General features: G+C 50.0%; 1 protein-coding gene and 1 long non-coding RNA gene across 3 annotated transcripts in view; both read left to right on the top strand.

Annotated features, from left to right (window-relative positions):
- The window catches only part of LOC147574888 (uncharacterized), a 36,989-nt gene extending 34,180 nt beyond the window's left edge, over positions 1-2,809 (top strand). Inside the window, exons 4-5 of the long non-coding RNA XR_015242795.1 lie at positions 1,710-1,866; positions 2,496-2,809. This is a non-coding gene — a long non-coding RNA (uncharacterized LOC147574888). The remainder of the gene's footprint in view (positions 1-1,709; positions 1,867-2,495) is intronic.
- Positions 2,810-2,960: 151 nt separating this feature from the next.
- B4GALT1 (beta-1,4-galactosyltransferase 1) overlaps positions 2,961-13,167 on the top strand; it is a 55,369-nt gene continuing 45,162 nt past the window's right edge. Inside the window, exon 1 of one of the 2 annotated variants that reach the window (XM_025914089.2) lies at positions 2,961-3,612. In XM_025914089.2, coding sequence (XP_025769874.1) covers positions 3,195-3,612 — 418 coding nt within the window. In that variant the 5' untranslated portion in view covers positions 2,961-3,194. The remainder of the gene's footprint in view (positions 3,613-13,167) is intronic. The other variant, XM_025914084.2, reaches the window with a different exon arrangement.

The following is a 13,167-nucleotide window of genomic DNA, read 5'->3' as shown; positions in this document are numbered from 1 at the left end:
TTTAAGACTGAATAGAAAGTATAAAGGCCCTGAGGCAGGAAAAAATAAGCAAAATAAGAGAACAGTAATTAGGTTAGTGTGGCTAAAGCAGGTAGAGCAGGTAGGGAGTGACAGATGTGGGTGGGGAGGAGAGCTAGGAACCAATTAGATAGGGCTCCTACATATTTGGATTTCATTCTGAAAAATGGCATGACCTGATTGATGCTTACAAAGATCTTCCTAAATGCTGTTTGGAGAACAGACTGTGGAGGGGGGCACGGAGAAGGTGAAAGCAGGGTGACCAATTAGGAGGCTACCATATAACCCAGGCCAAGATGATGGTGGCTTGGTCCAAGATAGTTGCAACAGAATTAATAAGTGGTTAATTCTGATGATTTAAAGGTAGCACTGACAAAACTTGCCAAGGGATTGGAAATGGCATTTGAGCGTAAGAGAGGCACATCAAGGATACCTTTTAGGTTTTGGGCTTGAGGAACTGGATGAGCAATGGTGCCATTCCCTGACGTAGATAAGAATGAGAGTGGAGTATAAGGAATAGGTTATTGAGGGCAGGATGTATTGAGTTTGAGATACTGGTTTGAGGCACTTGAAAATCAGTCTGAAGATCTAGGCTGGAGATAGAAATGTTGCAGTCATCAGCAAACAATTATTATAAATTACTCCTAGGGAGTGTGTAGACAGAAAAGAGTATCATGTGCCATGTTCTGAGGCTTTCAACAGCTGGAATTTCAACAGACAGAAATTTTGTGGTTATTAGCATACAGATGTTATAAATCACTCCTAGGGATTCAGTACTGACAGAAAAGAGCATCATAGACAGTGGCCTGGGGCCTTCAACAATGGGTGAAGAGGAGGAGAAGCCCACAAGGGAGACAGAGGAGTGACCAGTGAAGTGAGGAAGATCAGGAAAGCCTGGTGTCCAGAAAGGCAAGTGAAGAAAGTATCCTGTATAATCACAACCAAGAGTGAACTCCTGAGCCTCAGTTTTCTCAGCTGTGAAATGGAGACAGGAACAAGTACCTACTTCAAAGTGTTGTTAGGATTGAGACAATGCATACAAAGCAGTTAGGCTTGTGTTTGACTGGCATATAGTAAACTCTCAATCTATGCTAGCTCTTGCTATCATTCCCTCCACTTTAGAGTTGGCTGCCAGAGCTGTCACCCTCTCCATCCACATAAATAATAGCATTCTCATGGGTCTTTCTCAGGGGTCAGGTGCCCCTGCTCACTCAGGCATCAGGTGTGCCTGAGGAGTGGCCTCTGAGTCAAATTTGAACCACACAACTTCAGTGCCTAGGCCTATCACCCCGATAGCCTCCAGCCCTTACCTGCAAATCAACAAGGGTTAAATGTGTGGTGTATAAAGGTTTTGAAGACAGAATTCTGACTCTGTCCCTCACCAGCTGTGGGATCTTAGGCAAGTTTTTTTTTAAGTTTATTTATTTTGAGAGAGAGAGTGCACACAGGGGAGGGCCAGAGAGAGAATCCCAAGTAGGCTTTGTGCTGTCAGCAGAGCCAGGAAGTAGGGTTGGATCTCACAAACCGTGGGATCATGACCTGAGCTGAAATCAAGTCAGATTCTTAACCGACTGACCCACCCGGACGTCCCCTTAAGCAAGTTTTTAGCCTTCTTGAGCCTTTAACTTTTTTTTTTTTCCCCAGGCCTAATCCTGAGCAATTTTTTTTTTTTTTTTTTTTTTTAAATAAAGACAGACTGCCACGTGCTGTGCCTCATTTGAATGTATCTGGAGTTTTGGAAGCTTGACCACCCTACATTCTCCTACAAATGGACCTCCAGAGCTTGTTTGGAGAGGAGCGCAGCTACTCCTATACCCTTGATGGAAGGCCGATCCTCTATCCGGGAGGGTAGTGGGAAGGTTGTCCTTTTCGACCAAGACCACAGCTTCCGGAGGGATGCACCTGGAGCAGAGAGGGAGGAAGGGGACACCCTCCTAGCCAGCCAGATCAGCCGAATCAACCCTGGCGATCAATGGGGTGACAGATGTCGCAGCCAGATAGCCCTCACATCCAAGCCTTTAACTCTTTATCTGTAAAATGGGGGCAATTCCTACTTCATGGGATTGTGTCTGGGTTCACACAGACTATATAAACAAAGCTGGCTGATCTGTTTGCCAGCATGGGAGTTACTGAGGCTTCTTGCCACTCTCCTTCTCGAAGCACACATCCTCTCGGGGCAGGATGCACGTAGAGGAGGCACTCCACACACCCAAAACCAAGCTGGGTGGGCCTCTGCCCTAGGCTGGGCTGCAGGTGAGTTAGCCAGACAAGCGGAGACTTGTGCACTGTCTCCTCCACGGGGCCAGGGTGAGCCGCGCCTCCTTGCTGGGCCCTTACATTGGTAGAGGGGCCTAGCCCCGCCAAGGGAGGGGTACCGAACGTCCCAGAGAATCCCTCCTCAGCTGTTCCACCTCCCGCCCGGCGTCGAAGCCCGTTTCTTGGACAACTCTTTTCCGTCCCTCTTCCGGACCCACCAGGCCTACCGAGCCCCGGGCCGGAACGCCGCCGCGTCCCCCCACCCATCAAATCAGCAACCAGCGTCTCTCTGCGCCACCGCGTGTAGGCCCAGGCCCGTACCCCAGCCCTTCAGCACCGCAGGAAGTGGTGGCGCCTCTGGAGGGCAGCCAGGAGGAGGAGGGGTGAGTAAGAGGAGGAGGAGGCGGCGGCGCGGCTGGGTAGCAACCGAAGCCACAGGGCAAGGGCTTGGGAGGAGGGCGGTGTGGGAACCCGACCGCTCAGCGCCGCGCCCCGGGGCAGCCAGCCGCTCTTGGAGACGGCCCCGCCCCCTGCAGCGCCCCGCCTCCCGAGTCCCCGGCCCCGCCCCCTGCAGCGCCCCGCCTCCCGAGTCCCCGCCCGCGCACCGCGGCTCCGCCCCAGAGGCCCCGCCCCGCTGCTCCAGTCCCGAAAACCCCGCTCCAACCGACGGCCCCGCCCCCGCCCCCGCCCCCGCCCCCGCCCCCGCCCGCGCCTCGGGCGTACTTCTAGTCGCTGGGCGGCCGCGCTGGTCGGAGTCTCGGCGTTCCGCCGCCTGCCACCCGGCGCCGCGCTCCCCTGCCTCCCCTCCAGCCCCTCCCCCAAGAGCCGTGGTCGGGCAGCGCCTGGCCGGCGGCCCGCGGGCGGGCCGCCCCCCTCCCCCCCGCGGTAGCCCACCCGCCTCTTAAAGCGGCGGCGGGAAGATGAGGTTTCGGGAGCCGCTCCTGGGCGGCAGCGCGGCGATGCCGGGCACGTCCCTGCAGCGGGCCTGCCGCCTGCTCGTGGCGGTCTGCGCGCTGCATCTTGGCGTCACCCTCGTCTACTACCTGGCCGGCCGCGACTTGAACCGCCTGCCTCAGCTGGTGGGAGTCCCTACACCGCTGCAGGGCGGCTCAAACAGCGCCGCCGCCATCGAGCAGCCTTCCGCGGAGCTCCGACCCCGAGGGGCCCCGCCGCTGCCGCTTTTGGACGCTTCCTCCGAGCTGCGCTCGGGTCGCGACTCCAGCCCAGACGCGGACTCTCACCCCGGCCCCGGCCCCGCAAGCAACTTGACTTCGGCCCCAGTGCCCTCTACCACAGTGCTGTCGCTGCTCGCATGCCCTGAGGAGTCCCCGCTGCTCGGTAAGGACTCGGGGACTTTCCCGAATTTCCCCGACAGGGCCCCCTGGACGTTCGCCCATGCCCTCTTCCAGGATATTCAGCCCCCCAGTTCCGGATCGGAGTCCCTAGTCCCAAACAGAGGTTCCGGGCTGGATGTAGGGAGAGGGTGGGAGGCGAGATTTTTTTGGATTTACGTGGAAGGCTGGGGCGGGGGTGGTACAAGGAAACTGCAGGCCCCTCTGTTCCCAGAAGCAGAGAAGGCCTTGGAGACTTCCCTGCTCTGGCCCTTGCCTCAAGAAGTTTTGGAGTTTGAGTTTGCTTCGGGCATGGAGCAGCCTTCGCCCTGCCAAGTCTGGTAAGGACCAAGAGGCAGCTCAGAGTAACCCACTCCAGTTTAGGAAACTGATGATGAGGCCTCCAGTGGGGAAGGAAGTTGCCCTCCCATTTCACATCCAGCTCACATACGTTGTCTTCCCATAGAAATACTCTCCTCTGAGTGTGGGTTAACTTTTCCTGAGCATTAGGACGAGTGACTTGCTCTTTAACCTCTGGTTTCTGGTCCGTTAAATGGGGAAGATAAATGGTACCTAAGTCAGGTTTGTTTTGGAAGGCTAGGTGAGACAGTATAAACAAGGGTTTACATTAATGAAGGTAAACCCTTAGTAAATTGTTGCTATTATGTTAAGTTCCTCCTTTGTGTAGATCCCTGCCCTGGGGCCTTCCTACCCTGCTTCCTGCCCCTGTAGGTTCCCAAAACCTAAGTGAACTAGCACTCTTAAGGGCTGAGGGTGTTTGTAGGAGTACAGTGTGTGTACCATAGGGGCTGGAGGGCTAAACTATAAACTAGTTCACACCGAATTGTCCCTTCCAGGAAGCAGCTCAGAGTCTCAGGTATCTTGCCCAGATAATTGGAAATGTGGCCACCAGCCTGTGTTTCAGCATATACTAGGAGTTTGAGTGGGTGGGTTTGCATTCCTCACATCAGGAGGAGTCTGAGCCTGTGCCTGTTGGAGGCAGTGGGGGGGAACCTTTCCTTGGTCTGTAATCCACAGGCAGTCAGGCCCAAGGCAGCCACAGGTTGTTCCCAAGATTATCATACAGGTGGCTGCTCATTTTTAATGCCAGGGTTTATTTGTTGCTCTGAGTGAGGGGCCCTGGCAGCAGGGCAGGCATCCTGCCAAAAGGAACTCTGTCACCTTCCCGCAAAGCCTTGGCAGAGAAGGCCTCCTACATGTTCTTGCTCAATTTCTCCAATGATTACTTCAGTATTTTCGTATCAAGTTTGGGGGGAAGCTCTTGGAATTGGTCAGACATGAATTGTGGAAGTAAGGGGATTTTTTTTTTTTTTTTAAACAGAAAATTGAGTCCTTTTGGACTCAATTGGACTTCCCTCTGGGAAGGAGACTAGTTCTATAAAATAAAGTTGAATATTTGCCCCGCTGCTGAGTGTCTGGCCTCACGCATCTTAGAGAGTTTCTCAGAATCTCTTTCTTATATGTAAAATGAGGTTGTTGGTGATTAACTCACAGGGTTATTTTTAGAACATAAATGAGATTGTGTACATTAAGTACACGGCAAATAGGACTTGGGACTTGAAGTTCCATTTTCTCAGACTCCCGTGGAGATAGAAGGCTCTGAACAGCAGAGAGAAGGGGGAGGAGAGAGAAGAAATCCTCAGAACCCAGAGAGGCCAGGTTTTGTCTTTTTTGGTTTTAATTGTTGCCTAGACATTTATTCAGAAAAAAAGAAACTAGCAAATTAAAGTACTCCAATGTTCATTAGATTGGTGTTTGAGGTATGAAGTCTTCTTGATGAAGCTGGAGAGCCCGTGGTGCTGTATCTCTGCTTTGTTTTGTTTTCTAATGGTGTTGCTAGTGATTGGTGACCAGTTACTGGTATTTCTGAGCTGAACTTTGAATTGGTGGTTTGAAGGGACTTCCTGAGAGATAACGTTTGGAGGGTGAGGAGAGAGACATATGGGACCATGATGTTTGGGCAGCTGCTACGGAGGTCCCACAAAGTGAAGACAGAGGGTTTTTCTTCATTTTAATTGAGCCCTTAGGTTTGAGTGGTTGGGTGCAGCTCTTGGAGTGAGGGCTCCTGGCTGGGAGGGGGCCTTGAGGAAGCTGAAGGTCTCTCGGAGTGTGTGGGTCAGGGGAGTTGAGCCCATCTGTTCATCTGGGCAGGTGTCAACCAAAGCCCTTGTGGGTGGTTTTGAGGTTGATGGGAGAAAGCATCCGTGGGGTTTAGAACTGCGGCCTTTTCACTACTTGCAGTTTCTTTCATGACTTGGCTTTACTTTCTGTTGTCCAGGGGTCTGGGCCATACGCTATGATAAGCTCCTGTCTGGAACATGGAGGGTAATGGGCATGCTCTTTCCTGGAGGAGCCAGGCATCAGACTGGGCTTGATGAATGACTGTTTGATCTGTCGTGGGTTGTCAGAGCCTTGAGACAGACTTCAGAGAGACTTGGGTTTGAATCCTGTCTACACTATCTGTGTGACATAAGGCAGATTGTAGAGTTTAGAGCCATTGTAAGCCCTACTTCAGGGTCCCCCATGGGCTAGTGTGAGGCCTTCAGGAGTAGGGACTGAAGGGGGGAGGTAGGCCTTTCCTGAGGACTCTTACAAGTTCCCCAGGGAGTTCTCTCAGACAGTTCAGAACTCCAGGCACTGTCCTCTTGGCCCTCTGGCTGAGCAGCATCTAATCCACTGAACACGGTCATGTGGCGCCCTTTCCTGGCTGCCTGGGTGTTTGCCTGAGATGTAGTCAACCTGGGAAGAGGAGTGGTCTTGCCTTTTCCTTTTCCTGGGATATTCATCTCTGCTCAGATTTGGTGGCAGCTCAGTGTGACTTGACTTGTACTGGCACTGGCACTGTCAGCCCAGAGAGGGGCTGGGTGGGAGCGGGCAATACTTTAGGTTGGACTGGTTAGAGAAGGCTGGGCTGACCTGGGGGCTCAGTTGGAGCCTGGTACACCTGGTACAGTCTTGTCAAGGGTGTGTGGGGTGTGGGGGGTGAGTAAAGGGCTGCTTAAACCCAGAGACTTCCCCTGCCCTTTGTGCTGTGAAGAGATTCTCTTCATTTGTTCAGACGAGAACTGTGATCTAGAGGTGGGCACCAGAGAGTTGTGGGCCCCTGGGCCAGCAAACAGCTACTGTAGATAGCCAGGGCCCTGGGAGAACACTTATCCATGAGCCAGTTTCCCCAGCTTTTGTGGGGGCTGTCAGCCAAGCCCCTGCCATGGCTTGCACCCTTGGGAAGACAAAGCACTTTCTGAGTCTCTGCTGGGCTCTCAGCTCTCAGGTGTTTTTCCACCAGCATGCTGTCCCCCTCCCATATGCACACATGTGGACACGAGCAGGCTGCCCAGGACAGAATGTACTTTGAGGACATCTGTTCTGGCCTCGGCTTGGGAAAGGGCTCTCTCTCCCCTTTGGAGATGAGTCTTGGAGCCTCATCCTCAGGGTTGGGGGAGGCATGGGGAGCCTCTTCTGTGTCTAGATCTTTAAGCTTTGTCAGATTAGGTAACTAGTACTTTAAAACAGTTTTTTTCCTGTTGTTTTTCCTGGGGAAAATAATTTACTGACAAATTGACAGATACACCTTCTTGTCTGACAATCCGAGATTATGAAACACCCTCTATGACTATTCGGCTCACTTTCTTCCATTCAGCCTGATGGTGGCTGAAGTGATTCCTGACTGTGGCAATCTGTCCCAGACTCTGAGCAAGCATGGAAGTTCCTTGGGGCATGGGGAGCAAGAGCCAAATGTGGGATTGGATTTCATCCGGAGCATCTTGGACCCACAGCATCCCAGGATGGGACTGTCTAGTTCTCTGGCCCCATCCCTCATTGTGCTAGAGGGCAAGGGTGTCGTCTCAGGCCACACAGCCAGGAATGGCCAGCTGGGGCTGGAACTCAGGTATTCTGCTTCCCAGCATAGTGCTCTTCCTTGAGGTTATTGCCCTGTAGATACCTAGTGCAGGGGCTCAGAGCAGGGTAACATCTGGAATTTGGGAGGACCCTCTCTCTCTAGGTGTGTCTGTGTCCACCTGAAAGGTCTTATGTAGCAGCTTGCATGGACATCCTCAATGGCTAAAGCATCTGGTAACTTCATTCACTTGCAACAATGTGCCTGATCTTTGCTGGGTACTAGTGCCGCAAAGAGGAATATGACAAAATGCCTCTTCTTTAGGAACTCATAGTCCAAGCAGAGGAGGCATAATTAAATTTTGCTGATGTCATTTAGAGAAACTAAATTGTGTGTGTGTGTGTGTGTGTGTGTGATAGTCTCTCTCTCTCTCTCTCTCCATCCCTTTCCTTCCTTCCTTCCTTCCTTCCTTCCTTCCTTCCTTCCTTCCTTCCTTCCTTCCTTCCTTCCTTCCTTCCTTCCTTCCTTCTTTCTCTTATTCAGAAACCCAGAGTTGATATCAGAGTTCTTCAGTCCTGGTTTTGATTGTGTTGAAAAGTTCCTCTAATTTCTGTAGCCTCAAATTAGCTTGGCTGAGTAATCTGTACCTTGCTGCTTTATAATGACTGTAATGATACAACAGCAACCATATGGTCTTTGGGTAGCAGCAGGGTAGGGATTTCTAGGCTGAGACTAGACTAATTTATGGGTTGGGAACAATGGGACAGTTCATGCTCAGGCAGTCCCCGCCTTTCCATAGACTTCACCCTGGGGATCTTCCAGGCTTTGGGGGCAGGTCTGGGAGGCTCATCCCCTTTGGGCTTAACTGGGCTCTGGGTGTGTATGAAAGGGGCCCAGTTGTCCTGTGGCCAACTCAAACCTGGTGATTTCTCCCCTGCTCGTAGACCCAGTGCCTCCTGTGCCATCTTCACTATTCAGTGTTCCCTGCCTGCTCCCGACAAGAAGCAGAGACTGGAATTCTGCTTGAATCCATATCTATCTGGAAATTCCAGTTATTCTTATCCAGTTAAGGGCAATCCGTTTGTTTGAGGACAAGTGGTCCGCCTTTGTGGCTTAAATCCCTTGAGGCCTGGCACTGTGGCCATTTTACACTTGGCTCTGGCACTGCCCAGGGTGGTCTGGCCAGTGAGGTCAGCCAGCCAGACCCTGAGTCCTGGGGGATTTGACAAGGCATGGGATTGTGAGAGTTCCTGGGAGCCGGACTGTGACTATGATTGTAAAGGCCCCAGTTATGGGGGTCTCTGTGTTTAACTGGGCCTACACAGGTCACGAGCTCAGGGAGAGATTGCAGATCCTGTTGTAAAGGTCAGAACCTCCAGGTTCGAAGGTCGGTCGTGGTGGCTTAGGATCAGGGGTCAGGGTCTGGTTGGGAGCTGGTTCTGGGTGGACGTGGCCTAAAGGGATTCGTCCTTAGAAGGCAGAAGGGCTGAGTCACACGCTCAGTGTTTCAGGTTCCACTTTCCAGCCTGGCCTCAGCCCGCCCCTTCCCTACACAAATGAAGGCCAGGAGATACATAATTGGCTGTTGCTAAATTCTTTGGCAGTGATTTTAATGTCTGGTCTGGGTGTGTTCTGTAGCTGCTTCCCTTTCCCCCTGCCACTCTCTAAAGCCCCTCGCAAAGCCCAGAGAGAGGGAAGGATTCGCCTCCCTGGAACACGGCAGTCTAGGGCTGTGGGTCTTTGCTTTTCTCTGTATTTTTTTGAGGAGCGCACGATCTCTTCGTCTTCTTTGCAAAAAGTAATGCAGGCTTATTGAAAATAACTTGAAAAGTTAAAAGAGCTAGAAAAGCACACTTGTATTCCTATTACCTAGAGGAGACATGTAGGCACATCTTCTGTTAGTCTTTTTTCTTGTACATATGATAAGAATATAGTTACTGTCTTTACAGATGAACACATAGATTGGTATGTTTAGATATAGAGAGCCTGGTGTCCAGCATTTGTCACTTAAGATTCTTTCTTACGAGCTCAGTCCTACAACTTTAAAAACCACAAAAGCTGTGTCATTCTGTCAGCTGAATATGCTATAACTTTCTTTCATCATTTAGTTGTTGTTGAACACACACATGTAGTTTTTGTTTTTCTTGGTGGCCCTCTGAGGCTCGGACATAAAGCACTACACTTTTTGGATTTTTTCAATAGTAGGGTTTTCCAAAAAGGGGGGAAAAAGGGTGAATGCTTTCTGAGAAGGGCTATGTTTTAAAACCATTCTTACTAAAAAAGATAGACCCATTGAGAATTACAGGTTTGCTTAGCGCTGGCAGAGGAGTATCATTTATTGCTGAATGAGGGATGTGTCTAGAATTCTGATTAAAAAGGAAACTAGGTGCAGGAAGTGCCTGGGGCAGGGGCAAAGGGCCAAGCTGCAGGACAGACTCTTGGGATCAGACTGAGCAGAAATCTGTTGTCAACAGAAGCGGTGGGGGTGATGCCCCAGGAGTCTGCTTTCTCAGTAACTTCTCCATTTGTCTCCTTAGCAGCCAGGTCCCTGGGCTAGGCTTACATGGACTGTGGCACTGAGGCCGTGGAAACACCAGCTAGCTAACCCAGTGCAGTTGACATGACTGACTTGTGACTGTTTCCACAGAGCTTGTGGGAACAAGCCAGCAAATCGAACTCTGAAACAAACAACACAGCTCTCCCACCTCCAGGCAGTTCTGAGATCTGGGGAGGGGCCACAAAGTGAGAACCTGCAAGTTTCCAGGAATTGCTTTTGAGAGAAGCCTCAGAGACCAGTAAAGCCTGGCGCTCAGTTGGAACTTGTTCAGGTGGTTTGAGCAATCCAGTCTCAGGCCAGTATGCCAGTCTCTTCCCAAGGTGTCATTCCACTTTGAAGTTATTCCACTTTGATTGCCCTCACTGCATCTACATTTTCCTCTTCCAAGGGACACTTTGGATTTGGGAATCTGCCAGGGGTTATTTGGCACAGAGCCTGGGGATTCAGGGGGAGGCTGTGCTGAGGGAAGAGGCGGGGTCATGTCCCACCAGCATGACCAGTATGGTATGAGGTCAGGTTCCTTCCTGTCCCACCACATGGGTCTGGAGGTTGTGGGGAGGGTCCCTGGTGGGGGGTGCAATAATTGCCTGGCCCCCTGACAGGGTACATTCTAAAAGTGCTTTTAAAATTTTCTTTAAACATTTCTTTCTGTTTTGCATAATATCCTTTTGCCTTTGACATCCTGAAACGGCAGATCGGTGTTGGTTGTTTCAGGACACCACCACCGCCCGCTTGAAAAAACAGGAAAGGCCTCCCCAAGTGGAGGGTGGACCCTGGGAAACTGGTATTTGCATTATAGGAGCTTGGCGACTTGGTGTTGAGGTGTTAGGTGGCTTCTGGCATTCAGATGAGCACCAAAGGAAGCCTGCCTGGCTGAGAATGGGTAGACCTGGGTATTCACGCCAAGTCAGGAAGGGCCCTAAGAAAGAGAGTAAATGAAGACTGGTTTGCTCATGCAGCGAGCCTTTATTGGTAACTACATTACGTTAGGCATGGGAGACAGACATAAACAAAGGCTGGTCCTTACTCCGTGGTGGACAGACCTGGGAAAAACTGTGTAGTCAGACAGAGGAAGCATGAGGGCCCTCAGGGCACCGAGGAGGTGCAGGGAACCAGATGGATGATCTGGGCTAGGTCCATAGTCAAAATGAGGGGCCTCTCTTCCAACACTGATTTTTAGCATCTCTGTCTCTCCCAATGTGTTTGAACAGCCTCCCTGGTTGGGAAGGGCAGGGGTCTACTGCTGAATGTGGCCTGTAATTTCCTCTGGCTGCTGTTAGGCCACATGGGAAGAATGCTGTAGCTGAAATGCCAGCTGCTGCATACAGTCACCTGCAGGGCGGGAGAGGACTGGAAGTGGAGGCAGAGTGAATGGAAGATAATGAAAGACAGAGAAGCTAGTATAGTAGGGACCATACTGGACAAGGGAAAGCTGAGGATAGCTAGACTGAGGGGACCAAAGGAAAGAAGGTAAAGGGAGAGAGAGATACAGAAAGAGGAGGTCGTGGTCTGCAGGGGAGAGGGGCAAAGCCTCAAAGACCACTGGCGTGAGAATTTCGAGTTCTGGTTCTTCTAAGTCATTACATCATCTTGGGCAAGTCCCAACTCTGTCGGTCCCTCTTTCCCTTTCTGAAGTTTGAGTGGTCTTCAGTGCTCGTCCTTCTGAAGTCTAGGTTGGTATGGTGGGAAATCCTGGTCATATTTGCAACATGAAAAGCCTCTGAAATAACCTGTGAAGCTCACTACCTACTGCCCATTTCAGGCTCTTGGGGTGAGACTTCTGCTGTGGATTTTGTCGTCTCGAAGCAGGCACAAACATTTTAGCAGATGAATGACCTTTGAAGTAGCATGGAGAATGTTTCTTTCCATCACTCTGGCTAGCTGTGTGATATGGGAAAGCTGTTATTACCCTTTCTGTGCCTCTGTGTTCTTGCCTATAAAATGGGGGTGATAATAGTGTCTACCTCATGGATGTTGGGGAAGTTCAGGTAGGAGGCATAAAAGGACCTAAAACAGTGCCTAACACTGAGTAAGCTCTGAGTGTGTTATTTATTATTGGTAGCACTAACAGTTATTTCTGAAGATTTTGGTTTTTGCTTTGTAGGATTTCTTCCTTTTTTAAAAAAAATTTTTTTTAGTTGAAAATATATCACCACATCAGATGTTTAAAAAACTATAATTCGGGGTGCCTGGGTGGCTCAGTTAAGTGTCCAACTCTTGATTTCAGCTCAGGTCATGATCTCATGCTTTGTGAGTTTGAGCACCACATCTGGTTCTGTGGTGACAGTGCAGGGCCTGCTTAGGATTCTCTTTCTGTCCCCTCCCCTGCTCACATGTGCTCACACTCTCTCTCAAAATAAATAAACCTAAAAAAAACAACAAACTATAATTCTACTACCTACCATTGTAATCAAACATGTGTCTACCACTGTAACAAAACCTGCCATTGCTTTTTATTTGTTTGTTTGTTTATTATGTTTTTATTTTATTTTTGAGAGAGAGCGCATGTGTGCACAAGGAGGAGAGGGGCAGAAAGAAAGGGATACAGATAATCCAAAGCATATTCCACACTGTCAGCACAGAGCCCAACGCAGGGCTCATACTCACTAACCCTGAGATCATGACCTGAGCTGAAGTTGGACACTTAAATACATACATACTTAACTCTGTTGTAATGGTAGTATAAAACTGTTCTGCGTTCTGCTCATTTCATTCAATGCTATCTTAAACTGTTAGGTTATTTGTAATTATCCTTATTATCTTTTCAAGCTGCTATCTAAAATTCTTACGGATATTCCCTTAGCATTCAACATTCCAGGTTTCTCCATTATAGATAGTCTTTTTTTTTTTTTTTTTTTATTCATAGATAATCCTGAATATTTTCGCTTGTGTTGAGCTCTTTGCTTCAGTTGAATTAACTCCATGGGATAAATTCTTAGGAATTCTTAGGCCAGAGGACATAGACACTTTTAGGACATTGGTTCACATTGCCACCTTGCTTTCCAGAAGGGTTGGAATAATCCACAGGCCCTAAATCGCAAATTCCTGGGCTAGGGATATTGGCTTTTAAAGAATATGGATACCAAGAGAGTCAGATTTATCTGGAGTCTTATATCTATACTCTCAGCTTGTGTGTGTGTGTGTGT

Source organism: Puma concolor, chromosome D4 (assembly GCF_028749965.1).
Source record: "Puma concolor isolate L17-30 chromosome D4, mPumCon1.1.hap2, whole genome shotgun sequence".
Lineage (NCBI taxonomy): Eukaryota > Metazoa > Chordata > Mammalia > Carnivora > Felidae > Puma > Puma concolor.
Note: the sequence above shows the minus strand (reverse complement) of the source record. Positions and strands in the feature narration are given on the sequence as shown.